The sequence below is a fragment of the Carica papaya genome, chromosome 4, assembly GCF_054855325.1.
Source record: "Carica papaya isolate Zhongbai chromosome 4, ASM5485532v1, whole genome shotgun sequence".
Classification (NCBI taxonomy): domain Eukaryota; kingdom Viridiplantae; phylum Streptophyta; class Magnoliopsida; order Brassicales; family Caricaceae; genus Carica; species Carica papaya.
The window spans coordinates 26781359-26801214 of record NC_142312.1 but is presented as its reverse complement, the minus strand read 5'-3'; the positions used below and the strand labels follow the sequence as shown (position 1 = coordinate 26801214).

Genomic DNA, 19856 nt, shown 5'->3' with positions numbered 1-19856 from the left:
AAATAAGAGCAATCCAACATATGGGAGAGGGCTACGTGTCCCTGCACAAATGGCCTAGATCGACGCAAGGGAGGGGGGGAGATATTTAAGCGTTGCATCCCAGGAAGCTCTAACCTTAGCCGCATATGCCCTCGCCGGAGAAGAAGAAGAAGGGTGGTCGGAAAAAAACCTATCATCGTTGATGTCGCATCGAAGCCACCGCCGACATCGGAGAGATAAATATTTTCCCCTCTTTCGTTTGAAATTTGATTTTAAGCCTCCCCACAACCATATCAGAGCTAAAAATTCAAAAGAGAAGCCAGAAATCGAAAGCAAAGCTTGGTCAAGCCGCTGCGATCATGACTTAAAAACTGCTCCAGTGAGCCGTTTTTCGTTTTCCATTCCCTTTGATTTTTCTACTGTTATGCTTATAATCTTTTTCTGGTGCAGATCGACCGAAGATAACCCTTAGCTGCTAGAGAGGAAAGGCAGAGTTGCCGCACTGAAAAATTTTTCGCCGTTAAAGCTTTGATTTTTTTCTTTTTTCGGTCAGTATAGGCTACCTAACCCCATTTTTTACATGTTTACGTACAAAATAGGCAAAAAATAGGCTAAAACTGGCTAGAAACAGCCAAATCAAAAGGAGACATCGTCGTGCTGGAACCCTAAACCAGTCAAGAAGTTTAAAAATGCCTTTTTTTGGCATTTTTAGGGTATTTTGGAATAAGTGATGTGTGTTTTTTATTTTCACAGAAAAAATTCAGGAAATTCGAGAACTACTAGAAAATGTAATGAAAAAGCGGTGTTTCAAACACCAACCCAGTATAAGAATCTCTTACCCTTTTATCCCATTATAGTAAATTAAAGTCTAATAATTAATAACAGTATATTTTGTAAATATTTAAAATCTCTAATTAATTGAATACAGGTCATCAGTAGAGCTGGCAACTGGTCAGTGTATGATATCGCCCTAGTTGTGGTGTCTATTTATTCCTATACTGCCTAAATTACTTATTGTTATATCGTGTGCTTTTATTTATTAATTTTAATTGCTTTCTCATTTATTGATTTCTTAGTTGTTATTTCCATCTATTGGCTGATTTGAAGTAAATGTTTTAATCACATTTTCTTAATTATTTATATTGTGTGTTTACATGTCATACTATTAATATGAGATGGTTGTGTATAATTAGTGACTAGTTGATGATGTGGATATGTGTAAAAAAAGCTTATCGGGTATCATGTGAAAGGTTGTACGGACCAGGTGCATAGGGCAAACTCAATAGTAGACATTGCCTTAGTCGAATGGGGCTAAAAAATCTCATATCGGAAAGGGTTTGGAGATATAGTTCACCCTTATACCATACAGATTATTGAGACGGTGGTACATTCGGCACTTATTACTGGACAGGGTATGAGGACAGCCAGTTAATTGATAAATTCAATATTAGGTCTGTACGTAAGAGAAACCCTATGGACTCCTAGATGTACCGGTAAGTAGGTAAAAAAATAACATTTACTATTATTGTTCCTTTAAAGGTATAATAAATTGTTATCCTAATTATTACTTTCATAAGCCAGTTTTGGAAACTTAAAAATGGTAGGTATGAAACTTATGTTTTTATATTATATGAATTTATTAAAAAAGAAAATGGTTCAATTGGTTGTTTTAATATTTTTTTACTAACATTTAATTTTTCGTATCGATGTTAAGTGTTGACATTTTTACTCGGCTAGTATATCTCATCCTCATTATTTAATCATTTAAGATCTGGAAGACCAAGATTCGAATCTTGAACAGTAAAAAAGTTGCAACTAGAAGTTGCCTCCTGCATCCCATCAGAGTTGTCTAGCTGAGGTTGACTCTATAAGAATTTAGTTACGTATTTATTTATGTTATTTTAAATTTTCTAAAAGAGACATTCTCATAACCCTATTTGGTATCCCAATTTACTGTGTAAAAAATGTAAATTCTAAACTCTTAATTGCTTCTGTTATTATTTTACTAATTTAATATTCTCGTTTTCATTAAGTTTTGGGTATTTACAGTTGGTATCAAAGTCACGTTTCTTGAAACCATTCATTGTATAAAAGTTAGAATCGTTTAATGTAACCCAACACTCAACCATTCATTGTGAAATACAGGTACAAGGACATGAGGAGAGGAAGACCCCCACTGAACAGAGACACCTGGGATGGGTCGCTTCGAAATAGATGTCGGTTGGTTCTTCAAGATTCTGGAGAGACTCGTCTCTGCTCAGCTGGTTTGGGAAGAAATGAGGGAGCTGTCTGACCCTCCACCACTGATACAGTATGAGTCACCCTTACAACGAGAAGATCCAGTGCTACCTCGATACAACTTTTCTCTTCCACTGTATCATTCAATACTGCCATAATACAATCTGGTGCCCTTATTATTCAACCAAGTGCCACCACAAGGTCACATGGTTCCTCCTCAGCATAATCCAGTTCCTCTTCAACATGATGTAGTTCCACCTATGATGGACCTGAGCTATATTAAGTGGCACAAGAAACTTAACTCATCTAATTTTACAGGGGTATTCACGTTCGAAGAAGTTGAATACTGGCTGGCAGGGACAGAGAAGGTCTTCGTAACTCTTAGGGTAATTCTCGAATAGAAGTCATATTTGTTACTTACATGCTCGTAGGTAAGGCAAGTCGTTGGTGGCAACTAAAGTAGGCCATTCTACCTATTCCGGTCATCTGGGAACAGTTCCTAATAGCTTTCAATATAGAGTACTTCTCAGAACACTTTCGGCATTTTGAAGGAGATGGAGTTTGCACATCTGGTCCAGTGTGATATGATAGTGTTTGAGTATGGCTGAAAATTCCTTGAGTTGGGTCGATACTCTCTGAAAAGCATGATGGATGAAGGCAAAAAAGCAAGTAAGTTTAAATGGGGCCTCCGTCCTGAGATCAGATAGTAACTGTATTTATTCAAGCTCAGTACCTACTCAGTAGTTTTAGCTAAGGCACAGCTGGTAAAAATGAACTTTCACATCTTTCTTCCAGCAGTGGCCAATTTCAGCCCCTAATTCTATATCGCAGATCAACACCTACTGTACCAATTCAACAGAACAAGAGACCTGGACCTGCGACTCAAACTCCTCCTCAGACCGCGACAATAGGACGCAGCAGGACTTGCCAACACTATGAAAAAGACCATGGGGACCGACGCTACTATCGTCTCAACAATATATGTTGCATACCTGGAATTGCCCAATACTATGTCAGAGAGTGTTCACAAAATCAGAATCAGAGCAGATCTCCAATCCAAGGTAAAGCCTATACCCTCACTCAGCAGGATGCTGAAACCAACCCGTACGTAATACATGATACATACACTATTTGGAGTCACGTTTGCAAGAAAATGTGATGGGTCCTTGAGGTTGTGTATTGACTACAGGGGATTGAATAGGGTTACAATCAAGAACAAGTACCCCCTCTCAAGAATTGATGACTTTTTCGATCAGTTACAGGGTGCTCAAGTTTTTTCCAAAATTGACTTGCATTCAGGTTACCATCAGGTAAAAATCAAGACAGCGAAAATTTTCAAGATGGCATTCAGAACCCGGTATGGGCACTATGAGTTCCTGATCATGTCATTAGGGTTAACCAATGCACCTACTATTTTTATAGACTTAATGAACATGGTCTTCATGCAGTTCTTGGATAAGTTCGTCATAGTATTTATTGATGATATCCTGATCTATTCAAAGAATAGAGAGGAACATGCTCACCATCTGGCTCAAGTTTTACTGATTTTTAGAGAAAAAACTATATGCAAAACTACATAATAGTAGGTTTTGGCTTGAACAGACTACCTTTATAAAGCATATAATATCAAAGGATGGGGTGTTAAGGAATCCGGAGAAGGTTGAGACAATAATGGGTCGGGAGAAATTGACTTCGGTTAAAGAAGTTCGAAGCTTTTTGGGTATGACAAGCTATTATCGTAGGTTTGTGGAAGAGTTTTCAAGCCTATCTACACCCCTGACCTGACTTATGAAAAAGAGCGTCAAGTTTGAGTGGAATGATGAATGTGAAAGGAGCTTTACAGAGCGCAAAAAGCGATTGACTATCGCGTCAGTTTTAGCTCTACCGAGTAAAATAGGTGAATATACAGTATACAGTGATGCTTCCTACCTAGGATTGAGTTACGTTCTGATGCAACACAAAAAGGTCATAACCTATAAATCTAGACAGTTGAAAACTCATAAAAAGAATTATCTCACCCACGACTTGGAACTTGCTATCTAAAGGTACCAGTAAATAGGTAAAAAGGTAACGTTTACTATTATTATTCTTTTAAATGTGTAATAAACTGTTATTCTGATTATTGCCTTCATAAGCCAGTTTTGGAAACTTAAAAAGGGTAGTTATGACACTTAAGTTTTTATATTATATGAACTTATTGAGAAAGAAAATGGTTCAATTGGTTGTTTTAAGATTTTTTTACCAATATTTAGTTTTCCGTATCGGTATTAAGTGTTGACATTCTTACTGGGTTAGTGTAGTTCAACCCCCCTTATTTAACCATTTCAGATCATGAAAACTAAAATTTGGATCCTAAACAGTAAGAAGATTGAGACTAGAAGTTGTCTCCTACATTTCATCAGAGTTGCCCAGCTGAGGTTGACTCTATAGGAATTTAGTTACGTTTTTATTTCCATTCTTTTAAATTTACTAAAAGAGATATTCTCGTAACTCTATTAGATATTCTAATTTACTGCGCAAGGAATGTAAACCCTAAACTCTTAATTATTTTTGTTATTATTTTACTAATTCAATATTCTCATTTTCATTATATTTTGAGCCTTTATATATTACCTCTTATATTATATTTTTCGCAATATAGTCAAGATACTTACCAATTATTTCTTCTTGTGTATAGTTCTGTTTTTGGAATGACCTGTATTGTTTGTGTACTTTCTATTCATATATAACTTTAATATTGGAACTTAAAAAAGAATAAAAATAAGAATAAAGTTAGAGAATACTATAAGAAAATTGGATATTGATATGAAATTTTCAACCAAATTATAGTAAAAAATAGACACAAATTTTTATAAATATTTATCGTCTTCCTAAATAATAGATGAAAATTTTGTAAATAAAATTATCATTTATCAACTCTCTATATATATAGGTAATTTAAATTGAGTAAAATTTTAATAAAGAATATAAAACATTAAATTTATTTCACAATTTATGCATAAATATAAATAAATATATAGCTATTATAACACTATATTCTACAAAACAAATGTACATTATAAGTAGTTCAATTCCACTTAGATACAAATACTCTAAATATTAAATGAACACGTTTAATTAAGTAGATATTGTAATAATATTATAAAAAATATATATAATTTATCAGAAAAGATGAATTGGTAGTGGTGCACCAAAATAGACATTGATTTTTCAGAAAAAGCCAAGCGGAGGATGCTGGAAGTTTGCAATGAAAAGATCCATGAAAAGAGAATAGAATTGGCGAAAAGGAAAGCTCATTGAAAATGCATATATAGGGTAAAGCAGGTGGGGCCATGGGGTTTAATCGTACGAGTTAACAAATAGACATATGTATATATATATATATATACATATCCAGAATTATTGGGTTTTTCTCATTCATTCAAGGGATCATTTACTATTATTGCAAGTGCTCGACCTGTCCTTCTCATCGACTTTCCTTTCTCTGATAACACATACAGCCGCGTGTTCTTTGCTTTAGCCATAAATTCTAAATCTCTGATTCCATCCAACTTTTGTTGTTACTCCCCTATCCACATACCATCTCTATATATACCCACTTCCCACTTCTCTTCTTTCCCAAATCCCTCCAAACCCTACCTAGCTACCTACTCTCCCGTGTAAGTTCTACGCTTATGATTTTCACTTATGAATCTCATTGTCCTACAGCTAATAAAAGCCCTTCTCTCATTTTTCATTACTGTCTCCATGCATCTCTCACTCTATATATATACACACACACACACACATATAAATCAAATTAAGCTGAGTGTTTTGCCATATATATGGAAACTAACCAGGATCACAAGCTACTTGGCAATTGTACTGTATGATTCAAGTTAATTTGACTAGTGATGCATCGCTTGAGTTTTAGTTATCAAATCTTTTTGAGAAAAATCAACCGATGACTAAACCAGAGTACAACCGCTGATAATCCACTTGGTATTATATATATATATATATATATGATATTGAAATTAATGAAGCTCCCTGTCGTAAATATATACTAACATCAAAGCAGTAAATTAGCATGTTCATATATGTAGAATTAGAGCAATGTTTACTTTTTTTTCTATAATTCATGGTGACTTGGTGTGTGAGATGGCTTCCATTTATAGTATAACAATACCCATATGTTCACTATAGTTAGTCAACATTTTTTAGTTTTCTCCCATATATATACACGCACACATGCATATACGTGTCTTTGTATATATTACTGCATAATTAAAAGAAATTTTTTTCTTAATTTAACGATTTTACCAAGAGAATTAGCGATTGCACTTCATAACCAAAATCTTTCCTCGCTATCTCCTTTGGTATTCGGCATGAAAATTAATTAGTGGTTGTTGCTGTTTTGAATAGAGATACATATATACATTGAGAGGTGAAAAGCGTATATATATATATATATTATAAATGATCTCAGAATATAAAAATCCATGCATGATTTTTGCTGTTTTAAACTCCTGCGTTCAGGTTTCAAGATGGAAATGGAACCTCCATTTGAAGATTTGTACAAGGCCCTTTCCAACAAGAGATCTAGCATTAATTATGATCAATCTCTTCTAAAACCAAAGGATGATGTTATTGTTACTGAAAGTGTAGAACTGCCTCTGATCGATCTCGATCGTCTGAATTCTGGGCAATTGGAGTACGAGAATTGCTTAAACGACATGGCTGAAGCTGCAACTCGCTGGGGTTTTTTCCAACTCATAAATCATGGGATTCCAGAGGACGTTTTAAAGAGGATAATACACGAGCAAAAGAAACTATTCCACCAACCATTCTCCAACAAATCTCAACCTAATTTCTTGAATTTATCTGCGAATAGTTACCGCTGGGGTAACCCTAAAGCTACTTCTTTAACGCAGTTTCACTGGTCAGAAGCATTTCACATGTCTATCTCTGATATTTCAAGGATTGATCAATATCATTTCAGCAGTCTCAGGTACTTGATTTAGTAATTTTTATTAATTTTAGAGATTTTTTAATTTGTTAGGATTGGTTTGTTTGGAAGTGCATCTAAATTTATTATAATAAACTTTGAGTATATAAAGCTTTGATATATGAAAATATTGAACATCTCTTTAACTTTTAAATTATAATACATAAAATTGTCAGAAAATATGTTGTTAAGTAGTAGAAGTAGAATTTTAAGACCAACATTTAGTAAAACGACTAAATTATGTATAAATTGCTAGTTACCGTTTAGCAACACTTTTAGCGACAACTCTAAAACTATTATTTAAATGCATAAATTAGATCAAATAGGATACCAACTGTAAAAAATGTTGCCGAAAGAGGAGGTAGAAATCAGATCAAATTAGCATCAAAAGAAACTATTTAGAGTTTGGTTAGCTCTTATTTTGCTAGTTGATTTTCTAAAGAGCTTTGATACTTTGAAACTTTTGAGAAGATGACAATATCTTTAGTTATTTAACTCAGATTTCTCATTAAAACTAATTTTAATTGTATCACCATGAAATTATATAAAATCTACTGTAACCCAAGAAAAAACTACAATTAAGCTAGTCTTTATAGTGATCATTATAAGCATGACCAAATATATCTAAAGCTTTTTAAATTGTTAAGAACTGAGCTAAAGTCAACTCTTCAAAGCCAACATTTAAAAAAGATCTGAAACATATTACCTACCTCATTTTTTATGATATCTTTATTTTTCAGTAGACTTGATTTTTTTAACAGTAGAGGTATGAACATTAAATTTTCACCATTTATCTAAAGGTGAACTAAAGTGAATTGTTTTAAAATTTTTGATTTTTTTTATTTTTGAACAAACAAGAAAGTTACCATGTCTGGACAATGAAAAAAATAAAATTTTGCAATTCTCATTTGTCTTTAACCCACCAAGGAGTTTTTACTTCAATTATATTATTAATCAATCCTCATAAGACTAAAATTTCTCTTGAAAAATAATTTTGTTCATTTCTACCTAAATTAACTAATTAGTTAAGTAGAATAATATCAATCAAACCTTGCTTGAGTTAAGGAAAAATGTAAAAGATGACCATGAGAGAAACAACTACTTGATAAAACTTGGAACGACGATTTAAAGATCTACACTTTTTAAAAAAAAAATTTCAAAATTTTCTAAAACGAAAAACAATCCGAAGAAAAAATGTAAAAAAAATAAGTGACAATAAAATTCAATAGAACTTGATAAAAAAATGACTATGATATCTTCCCTTGTAGCCTCTAGCTTTTGCTTCAATTATTGTCAAGAAAAAATCTCCATCTTATGAGAAAAACAACAAAGGTCTCGTAAAAAGATATATTTTTTCACATGTTATAGAAAAAATATATTTTAAATTCGATTTCTAAATTAGTTTATTGGCATCATTTGGATTCACTATCACATTATTTAGACTATTTAAAAAAAAAGTCTAAATATTCTTTTTTCATCAAATAAAGGTCTTGTGAGATTTGTTTTACATATTAAATATGAATATCTTTAATTTAAAAGACATCATATTACTTAAAAAAAGCAAGTTTAATACTAACTTCTATGTAAGAAAGATACATATATGAAATTTATATTAGTAAAAAGTAAGAAATATTTCTAAGTAAATGTATTATGAGATCGTAACTTTTTTTAAAAGACGAATTTTTTTCTCTATGCTAAAACTCTAAATCTATTCAATAGAGAATAGATGTATTCAAAATTTTATCTTGAATTGATGTATTTGCCTCTTATAGCCTTAGTTCTACCTTTCTACAAGACAAGTTTATCGTTAAAGTTTTGAACTGTTGGATTCTAAGTGTTAGCAAAACTTAAAGAGTTACACCCAAAAGAACACTAAAAGAATACATATAAAGAGTGCTTGTCCAATATTTCACAACAAAATACAATTTTTGCAGAGTTAGTCTTTAATTCAGAAGCCAGCTAAAGATCTCAAGATTCACTTTACACTTGTATTTTTATCTTTAATTTAAGATTACAAAAAGTAAAAAATAACATCTGTAAATTCCAGATGAGAAATTTCTCAAACAAACACAAAAAATCTAACCCTTGTTAAATGCAGTAGTAAGCATGAGGGACAAATTATTCACAGTTAAATTATTAAGGCAAAAAAGAAAAAAAGAACATGACACCACTTTTGAAATTGATAAGACCTATTGATGAGCCATCAGACCAACTATTATATACATGTATATGTATATAAACTTTTCCCTTTTTGGTTCTTAATAAATTATTTTCTAAGTTGGTTTTTGTGAATGTAAAAAGTTCTTTTGTTTTTTTTTTTATGAATGATGAATTTATAAAGTTAAAATTAAATATCATTTTGGTAAATTAATCATTAAATAAAAAATTACAATTAAAGTAAATTAAATATACTCCAAACGAAAATTCTAAATTCTAATTCTAATTTTTACAGTTTAAAAAATAAAATATTATAAATTTAAATCAATTTTGGTGTTCCATATATCATCATTTAATTTTTTTAATATATATTATTTTTGAAAAAATTATTTAAATGATACATTTACAATATTGGTCAACATCATAGCATTGTAGTAATTATGTATGGTCATCAACGTGATAAATATTGGTCAACATCATATATATATGTGTGTGTGTGTGAGTGTGCGCGCGCGCATATATATATATATATATATATATATGATGGAAAGAGAAAATATAGTATGATATTGTGATGCCAAATTAAAGCAGTGGTTTTGTCGTACTACGCTTGTCTATCTGTGTTTTGGGAGTGAATACCCCACGGGGCATGGTTTTGTCACGTGGAAAGTTGGGATGCCACGTGACAATTCGTGAAGCCCCACGTGATATATCTCCTAAAATTTCCCACCTTTTGTCTCACTTTTTTCTCATTATTAGAAATAAACCTACCAGTGTTTTGTCTTTTCCTCCTCTTATCCATGTCCTACCCCACCAATATATATATATATATACATATCAATCATATTTTTTAAAATTAAAAAAAATCTGCTTAGTTAACTAATTAAACTTATTCATTATTTAATATTTTTTACACAAAAATATTATAAACTAGTTAAAATTTAATTAAATTTAATAATAATAAATTTTTTATTCTATTAAAAATTAAATATTATAAATATATTATCGTTAGTTCATAATATATACACAAAATGACGAATTTTAAATTTTTAGTAAAATTTAGATGGTCGTATTCTTATTATATATATACACTCATATTCTAAATAATATATTTTTTATGCAATATTATATAACAATTAGAGCAAGGAGAATGCTAAGTATAAAATTGAGGTTCAGCCCATAAAAATGTAATTTCTATGCAAGAAACTAAGTTCTAATCCATTTGAATATTAGTTTGTATGAGTTGGGAGAAAATACTCTTTTTTAAATTGGTAAAACTATGTAATTAGGTTTGGTTTCAAGAATTTTGAGAGAATAGAAAGGAAATATTTTTCTAGGGATTGCTATTTCTAATTTTAGATAGTTTTTTAAGATAATTATTTTATAATCTCTCAAAAGTTATATATATTTCTCAGCTCATGCAAGTTAATATATTTTAAGCTAATAAAGTTTCTAATAAATTTTTTCGACGTACCTATTAGACAGTCTCCAATAATCAAGTCTCTACCAAATCATCATTATATGTTTGCTATGTGGGATGTGTAGTTTCTTTTCAATATATGAGCTTGAATTTTGAATTTAAGAAAGTAAAAAACATAAAAATCAAGTATGTACTAATAAGTGAGAGTGAGTAACATATGCAGGTTGAATAGAGAACATGGTAACTGTGAAATTTGAATTTTTAATATTTATTTATCAAAAAAATTAAGTAACACGTTTAATTAATTGACCAAATTACATTCCCCCACATGTTAGAATTGAACTTAGAATCAAATGTTCACTTATTTCTAATAAGGAGAAAGTATTGATTAAGTTAAAACTTGTTTATCATGACTACTTTTATTTGAATGCAATTATGTTTTACTCATCTAACTATTTTTGAAAAAATTTCTTCGAGTAGTAATATTTGATATTTCATTCCACATGCACATTATCTCATCATTGTTGAATGTACTTCACCAATAGGAAAACAATTGAAGAGTATTCAGTAAAAGTTGACAACCTTGCACAAAGAATATCAGAGCTTCTAGCAACGAAGTTGAGTAGTATTAAGTCGAGTTATTTTCGAGACAATTGTAAGCCAAGCTCTAGTTATATTCGAATGAACAGATACCCCCCTTGTCCTTATTCTCCCAATAAAATTACAGGCCTTCTCCCTCATACTGACAGTGATTTCCTCACCATTGTTTACCAAGATCGTGTTGGAGGCTTACAATTAAAAAGGGACAATGGTTCATGGGTTAGTGTTAAACCCTCTACAAATGTTCTTAGTGTCAACATTGGTGACTTATTTCAGGTATGTACATATGTATATAATTTATTTTTAAAGAACTAACTTATCAATATTTTAATTAGCTAACTTTGTAGTATATTATTATCTTTAAAATTTCATCTCCCTTAATTTAATGAAGATAAGGTATGAGTTTTGGGTAATTATCATGAAATATCTTCATATTTTTACATTTACATTAAAATTGATTTTGGGTGCATGCAGGCATTGAGCAATGGTGTTTACAAAAGTATCGAACATCGAGTAATTGCTCCTCAAAAAGTAGAAAGGTTGTCAATCGCATACTTTTTATGTCCTTCCCATGATGTCATTATACAAAGTTGCAGTAACAAGCCACCCATTTACAAAAACTTCAGTTTCAAAGAGTATACCCTACAAATTCAACGCGATGTTGATTCAATTGGTGATAAAATTGGCCTTTCAAGGTTTCTCTTCTAACATATATATATATATATAGGTATAAAATTCAATACCCATATGTTCAATTAAAATTGTAGTCTTTTTTTACAGTTATGACTATAAAAGAAATGATATACAGTAATGACTATTTTTAGTAACAAATAATTTTTGTTACTATAATTAGATCTATTTAGACAAAATTTTCATTTATATAGTTCTTACCTTTATAAACGAATATTTTATTTGTATATGTCAACCTATACTAAAAGAAATTATGTTGACATAGGTAAAACCTTGTACTAATGGAGAGTTTCTACTTGTATAGCCCGAGAACCTATTCCTGCAGCAATTTAAAGCCCTTTGGAAGAATTTCACAAGGGGATGGAAGAGACTTTCGTTAGTATAGCTTCTATGAGGTTATACTGATGGAATTTAATGTATTGCAACTGTTTTTTCCGTTAATATAGTTGAATTTGTTGTAATAAAAATTCGTTTCAAATCCATAGATATGTAAAAAACTAAACACATAATCTCATACTGAATTAATGATAAATGTAAACGAAAACATACCTGAATCCATCGCAGAAAAAATTTTCGCGTCCGGTGATAAAATCTTCCGAATCAATACAGTGCTTAAAAACTAGTTTTTTCTGGTGACGGAATTTCAAAAAAAAAAATGGTAACCTTATGATTCAGGTACCATAATCGTATTTTATATTGATAAATTTTTACAATTTTTATTTTGTTCATCATAAAATAAGAATATTATTAAAAAAAATCATATTTAAACTTAATACATTAACGTTCAATACTGTTTAATCATATTTGATAATTTTTAAACGAATTTATTAAATTGATAGTTTGATATGTATATTAAAATTCATATTAAACCTACATGTTACGAAAAAAAAAAATCCAATAGAATTTCCTTCCAGCATGCTCTTAATTTGATTGGATAATTATTTTGACGACTAGAATCCTTTCTACTGTGTGGAATTTCGTCCTCTTTTGTATATATATCTTTGATAAAGCTTAAATTTTGAATCTACATGTATATATACATATGGCCGGAGTATAATACGCTGATTGGACAACTTGAGTCGTTACTTTGCGAGGGGAAACTGTTGTGTTCCCTGGTCCCCATTAATGAACAAAGTCCAGAAGCTTATAATATCAATAACTGGTTCCTGATTGGACATTATCAATCTTCCTCAATCAGTGGATTATACATACATATATATATATATATATATACTGATATATCTAAGCTAAGGTTAGTAGTGTATACACATGAAAACATACATACATATATACAGGAAAATACCAGAAATTTTAATGGTTTAATTTCAAAGATATGGTTTGGAATCTGATAGGTTTTGGTCTCGGATCCCTTTGATTATAATTATCTTATCTCATCTTCTTGGCCCTATGCTTAATTTGACCTTGAGATGTAGGGTAAAATAAAATGTTTTATGCTGGCAATATGAGGCATTTGGTGTACTGAAAATATATGGATCTGTAAAAAACTGTGCTTATATATATATATATATATATATATATATATAATAGGGCTTTGATAAAAGTTATATGTGTGGGCATTTGAAATATTCTAGACTAATTAATAAGTTAATAAATTATAAATCAAATTGCAGTAAGTGTGAGCCTCTTTCTTTCTCTTAAGAATTTGGGCTTTGTTTTAATTTCTTTCAGGTGGATATGGGCTGAAAAAGGAATGCGTATTAATAGTATTTTAGTTTATTTCTCGATAATTTTATAATAAGATACTTTTTATTTAATATAATTTATTTAAAAAATACATAATTTGAATTCGAAAAAACTAATCACATCAATTTTATAAAAAAAGTATCTTACTTTATTAAATTAAATAATGCATATATACATATAAATACACACACATAATCCCTTATATTATTGAGATAATATTTTATCCAATTATAAAATTAATATTTTCCGATATACTAATTTATAATCTTGTTATTTATTAAAATTTATTAAAAAAATAAACAGAAAAGTGAGAAATCTACCTCACATTTTTTAGAGAGGCACCAAACATAATTACCTTGAGAGAGAAAACCCTAAAAGAGTTTTGTAATTGGCTGATCGAATAAAGGTATTTACACCGTAGGCATAATAGGTGCACATATAGCGTATTTGTAACTTATCATTATCTTTGCTAGTTTAATGAAATATTGCATTTTGAACTCTTTTTTATTGCGAGTTTAGACACACAGTCTATTTCTTAATCAAAAGTTAATTAATAATATTTAAGAAAATATATGATAGCTGCAAACTTTAACATGTAGAATTGGCAATTGTCCAAAATGCCATATAATTAAGATATCAATATTAACTCTATAGCTTTTTTTCATTAATACGATATCTGAACCTTTGCTCACAAAAAAAGTGCATTTAAATCTAACTTGAAAAAGGAAAAAAAAAAACTAGTTTCTAATCAAGACAGTTTTCACAATGCATGTAAAATTCATACTTTTTCTCATAATTACATAAAAACTGATAATAACAACTTCAATTCCAGCTCGTGATTGATCAAATTGATCGATAAGGAGATGTATCGCTGTTTTGCAATTTAACGAATCTGTAATATGCTCCATCATGGCCTAAAGAAATCAGTTCATTATGTGATCCTTGTTCGATAACTTTTCCATTCTTGATAACAGCTATGGAATCCGATTTCTGTATTGTTGATAGTCTATGTGCAACAACCACACAAGTTCTTCCGACCATGACATTCTCAAGTGCTTCTTGAATTAAGCTTTCAGATATACTATCAAGTGCACTTGTTGCTTCGTCTAGTAGCATGATTGCTGGATTCTTGAGTATGGCACGAGCGATTGCAATCCTTTGTTTCTGACCTCCCGAGAGCTGAACTCCTCTTTCTCCACAATACGTGTCATACCCATCTGTCATTCCACTGCAAATAGTCACAAAAACAGAATCAGGAAACTAACTGTTAGAGTTCAAGTTCTTTTAGGCATGTTCACCATATCAAGTTTCAGTCTTTATGTATGGTGATGATATAAAATATCATTTGAGAATCATGGTTTCTCGTACCTTATGAATTCATGAGCATTGGCGAGAACTGCAGCTCTTTTAATCTCAGATTCTGTTGAATCTTCTCGCCCATAAGCAATGTTTTCACGGATAGTTCCAGCAAATAGTGTTGGCTCCTGACTGACTAGTGCAATGTGCGTTCTTAACATTTTCAAGTTATAGTTTTTAATGTCCTGACCATCTATCAAAACTGATCCCTTTAATGGGTCATAAAATCTCTCAATAAGTCCAATAATGGTAGATTTACCAGAGCCACTCTGCCCCACTAATGCCATTGTTCTTGCTATATCAATTCTAAGGCTCAAGCCCTTGAAAATCATCTGTTCAGGTCTGGAGGGGTATGCAAAGAAAACATTTTTTAAATCTACACGACCTTTTATTTCTTTCTTTATATCTAACCCCCACATGTGTTCCGGGTCAATCTCACTTTTCCTGTCAAGGATTGCCAAAACTGATGCAACAGCATTGCTTCCCTTGGATAAATCATTGGTCATGCTTCCAGCTTCAGCAATGATATATGCAGAGAATACCAATACCAAAAATGCTTGGAAAAGGTGCTCTGGTGATATTAGACCTTGCGTTAAGAGTCTCCCTCCGTACCAGTAGGCTAATGCTGTAGAAGCTGTGTTGAAAAATTGAGAGCTAAAAAGGCCAAGACCTGAGAGCCAAGAGTGTCTAACACTTTCTTGCTTCGGACCTTTGAGAGTCTCCATAAAAAGTGCCAAAATTCGTCTCTGAGATGAAAATGCGGTAATAGTTCTGTGATTAGTAACAGCTTCACTTGCTAACTGACTTCCTTCTTTTTGTGCTTTTTGAGCTTTGCTAGCCATACTCTTCGTCACCATACTTCTCGCGTAAAAGCTCCCGATCACTAATGGCTGCACTGCAATCATCACCAGAGACAACTTCCAATTTAGTATAAGAGCCACTGCATAAGCAAAGATAGATCCGAAAATGGCTTGAACCAACAATGACATCCTGTCCCCAACAAGGGACCTAACCATGTTGGCTTCGGTGGCTAGCCTTGTGCAAATGGCTGCACTTGTGTTTTCTTCTTCATCAAACCAACCTACCTCGAAAGTCATCAGCTTTTGCAGCATTTTCTCCCTTACCCTTTTGGTCAATTTCTCTCCCATAACAGCAAAATTGTAATGTTGAAGCAAGCTGGAGGTGAAGTTGAGAGCAGCAATTCCAAGGAAAACATATGATAAAGTTCTTGTTTCGGACTTGATTTCACTTTTCTTGGGGCGGAAGTAAATTGATATAAGTGATCCGACACAGTAGGCATTTATAGGCTGAACTGCTCCTGACCCAATTGCAGCCACACATCCAACTATGGCCCTTCCCCATTCGGGTGCGTTCATTTTCAGCAGACGCCATTGGGAGGGACGACGATTAGTTAGTTGTTTCAAGTTTTCGTCAAAACTATCAAAATTAGGATCATACTGTATGGAGTAAGAATAGGGTGTGCCAATTGATAATGCAGGGCTAAGGGGGTTTATCACTGGAGTATTTGGTACACTTGGTATAAAACTCATTGGACTCGCTGCAACACTAATTCTATACTGATTTCTCACTTCCATTTGATTACTGGTATCACTTGAAGCTTCATTTTGCAATGCTGCTTGCTGCAACTCTACCATCTTAGCATATTCTCCGTTGATTTCCATAAGCTTGTTATGTGAACCCGATTCAATTAATCTGCCAGCTTGAAGAACACATATCAAGTTTGCTGTTCTTATCGTGGAAAGACGATGGGCAATGATGATTGATGTCCTTCCTACAGATGCTTGATCAATTGTCTGTTGTACTAATCGCTCAGATTGTGCATCCAACGCACTGGTAGCTTCGTCCAGTAACAAGATTTTTGGATCTCTGATCAGAGCCCTTGCTATGGCAATTCTTTGCTTTTGCCCACCAGACATCTGGAAACCAAACTGGCCAACCTGAGGGATCCAAAGAAATTTGTCAGAAAGAAAATTTTCAAAAGCTTAAATAATATTCCTGACTTGACAAAGTTCATCAATTCATATATATCTTACTTGAGTTTCATATCCATCTGGAAACTTGGTGATGAAATCATGTGCATTTGCAGTCTTAGCTGCATTTATCACATCATCCATTGAAGCTGCTCCTTCTTTCCCAAATAGTATATTTTCTTTAATACTTGTGGCAAAGAGAATAGGTTCTTGATTAACCAGACCCATCTGAGATCTCAACCATTTTAGTTGAAGTCTTCTGATCTTGGACCCATCCAAGAATATTTCTCCTTCAATGGGGTCATAAAATCTTTGGAGCAAAGCAAAAGTTGTAGACTTGCCAGACCCACTACCCCCAACAAGACCTACAGACTTACCTGCAGGGATCTTTAAATTCAACCCTTGTAAGATTGGTGTATCGGGCCTTGATGGGTAACTAAAATGGACATCTTTGAATTCAATTTCTCCTCTCACATATGATAAAGCCTTTCCCTTTTTGTCTTCTGTATCTATAGATGGAACCCGGTCAATCATTTCGAAGATTCGAGTTGCAGCAACTGTTGCCTCAGTAATGGCAGTTAGATTAGGGAGTGCACCCAAGATGCTCCTGCAAGATTATATGTTGTTTAATTTTAATGATTTTTTTTATAATTTTAATAAAAATGTAAAGTCAAATTTTTAATTCATTGTAACTATTTTAATTAATATAATCATCAAAAAATATAATAAGTTTGCTGAAATTAAGTTCAACTTGATTTTTATAGTTCCGTCGATATATAAATGAACTAAATTTTTGATCTTACTGACTAAAATATTATAATCAATCGAAACATATTTGAAAGAAGAAATTACAGGGAGAAACTTACAATCCACCCATGATGACATTAATCCCAGCTACAAAGATAGAGCCTCCTTTTTCTCCTTTGTTAGTGACTAAGTAACTTCCAATCCAAGCTTGAAAAGCCCAGCCAAGGTAAATGGCTCCCATACTCCCCATCATCAAACCCTTTGCGAAACCTTGCTTAATTCCCAGTTCCAGTGTCTTCTCAAGAGCAGAACTGAATCTATTCGATGTTTGATTCTCTGCTACATATGAATATACTGTTCTTATGGAGGAAATTGCTTGTTCTGCAATTCCACCAGCAACCCCATAAGCTTCAATCATCTTCATTATCACATCCATCATGAGCTTCCCGAAAACAAGCCCCGGAACAATGAACAAAAGGGTGAAGGGAAGAGCTGCCAATGCAAGTCTCCATGACAAAATAAATGAAAATAGCAAGCAAAAGAAGAATGTTGACAAATATGCAAGGCAATCAGGTATCTGCATCCAAAAAAGAAAACATATTATAACCAAATCATGCCATCATTCAAATGAATATACATATATATATTGATATTTTGTGGGAATTGGCCTTTTCTCTGGGAATTTACATTCAATTATTCATTGTCTTGTTTTGCAGGCTACCTAGGCAGAATTTCATATTTGACAGCATTATGTTCTTACAGAAAATTTTTATTTTTATCGAAGGGTAATGATCTAACCTTCTCGCATATTGCAACTTGAATTGAATTGGCATCCGAAGATATGGTTGAGACAACTTTGAAAGTTGTGGAAGAATCAGCAGCTTGTGTGTCAAAGAAACTTACATCCTGTCTGAGAACAGATTTGAGATATCCCAGTCTCATTCTAGAAGTTTGTCTCTCCGCGGTTCTTGTCCAGCAAATTCCTTCTGCAACAAATACCAACACAGACCATATATACCATATATGTTAGATAATGGTGCATAAATAAGTTTGAAGTCTTCCGATTCATTTTTACTTTTAGAATACTCGAATTTTAAAGTGGTAACTTACCAACAAAGGAGGAAAATCCAACGAAAATCGCGACATAAAGCAACCTAAGTGCATGCTGGATTCAATAAGTTCGAAAACATCACCATTAGGATAAAGAAAATCAACCCATTTCACATAAGAGGACAGAACTAAATACATACACACATATCTGGAACTATAGAGATAAAAGAGCATGTATATACCATGTCAACTGTATGATTAGATAATGAGACAGTATTCGAGTTTCCATAATCATTGATCACATCACTGAGTACAAACATGGTGAGAGGGTACTGCATTCCATCTCCAATGCTGCCTAAGCTCCCGAAGAACATCAACAATTTATCTGCACCATCTGCAGACCTAAAAATGACATTTTTAATCCCCATTGTTCTTTAAGAAGCTGCCTGGTTTTTTTTCCTAATCTTCTTCAATTTATATGCAGTGAAATATGTGGTGCTGACAGAAGATTAATAATTTGCAGGCCAGTATCTCTCTTGTGGAATAAAGTTTTTACAGTAATGACAAATGGGGTTAATTCTTATCTTGTCTTCTTTTGTATATATACATATATATGTATATAACAGCTGCCGGCTCTGTGGGGATCTTTTAGAAAAGGAATGAATGTTGGTTTTCCAAAATTCCAATTAGACAAGGTGGCCAAGAACAGTTCTTGACCGTTGACTACTTCATCTATATATATATATATATATACACTTCATTGTCCATGAAAGTAACTAAAAACTGGCTTTGTATTAATCTGCCTTCTACTAAATAATATAATTAGTGGTGTTTGTGCGTATATGTATATATATAAATATATACTGTAATTTGCATTTGTTGTTGGAATTTGCTTTTCTAATTACATCTGTTAATATATTTCATTTCTTTAATTCAT

At 32.2% G+C, this 19856-nt stretch overlaps 2 protein-coding genes across 4 annotated transcripts; one reads left to right on the top strand and one right to left on the bottom strand.

Moving 5' to 3' along the window:
• Nucleotides 1-5819: 5819 nt before the first annotated feature.
• LOC110810948 (gibberellin 2-beta-dioxygenase 8-like) lies at nucleotides 5820-12572 on the top strand. 3 transcript variants are annotated; one of them, XM_022037271.2, is made up of 5 exons: nucleotides 5820-5876; nucleotides 6736-7207; nucleotides 11327-11436; nucleotides 11557-11657; nucleotides 11856-12572. In XM_022037271.2, the coding sequence occupies exons 2-5, from the start codon at nucleotides 6744-6746 to the stop codon at nucleotides 12087-12089; spliced, it is 909 nt and encodes a 302-aa protein (XP_021892963.1). In that variant the 5' UTR covers nucleotides 5820-5876; nucleotides 6736-6743; the 3' UTR covers nucleotides 12090-12572. The 3 variants fall into 3 exon arrangements, with proteins under 3 accessions (XP_021892963.1, XP_088074681.1, XP_021892960.1); XM_088218555.1 differs by having other exon boundaries at nucleotides 11327-11657; nucleotides 11856-12076; nucleotides 12337-12569; XM_022037268.2 differs by having other exon boundaries at nucleotides 11327-11657; nucleotides 11856-12571.
• Nucleotides 12573-14362: 1790 nt separating this feature from the next.
• Nucleotides 14363-19356, bottom strand: LOC110810908 (putative multidrug resistance protein). Its single transcript, XM_088218554.1, has 7 exons — nucleotides 19162-19356; nucleotides 18980-19034; nucleotides 18668-18855; nucleotides 17989-18446; nucleotides 17186-17729; nucleotides 15144-17089; nucleotides 14363-15003 (listed from the first exon to the last, which is right to left on the bottom strand). Exons 1-7 carry the CDS (start codon nucleotides 19345-19347, stop codon nucleotides 14619-14621), a joined length of 3762 nt encoding a protein of 1253 aa, XP_088074680.1. The 5' UTR covers nucleotides 19348-19356; the 3' UTR covers nucleotides 14363-14618.
• Nucleotides 19357-19856: the final 500 nt, after the last annotated feature.

What these genes read in the sequence shown, in the direction of transcription:
- LOC110810948 (XM_022037268.2), top strand. Translation starts at nt 6,744, where the DNA reads ATGGAAATGGAACCTCCATTTGAAGATTTGTACAAGGCCCTTTCCAAC. An exon ending in TATCATTTCAGCAGTCTCAG is followed by an intron (nt 7,208 to 11,326) that starts GTACTTGATTTA and finishes CTTCACCAATAG; the next exon opens with GAAAACAATTGAAGAGTATT. An exon ending in ACATTGGTGACTTATTTCAG is followed by an intron (nt 11,658 to 11,855) that starts GTATGTACATAT and finishes GGGTGCATGCAG; the next exon opens with GCATTGAGCAATGGTGTTTA.
- LOC110810908 (XM_088218554.1), bottom strand. Translation starts at nt 19,347, where the DNA reads ATGGGGATTAAAAATGTCATTTTTAGGTCTGCAGATGGTGCAGATAAA. An exon ending in AATGTCATCATGGGTGGATT is followed by an intron (nt 17,730 to 17,988) that starts GTAAGTTTCTCC and finishes ATAATCTTGCAG; the next exon opens with GAGCATCTTGGGTGCACTCC. An exon ending in CAGATGGATATGAAACTCAA is followed by an intron (nt 17,090 to 17,185) that starts GTAAGATATATA and finishes TGGATCCCTCAG; the next exon opens with GTTGGCCAGTTTGGTTTCCA.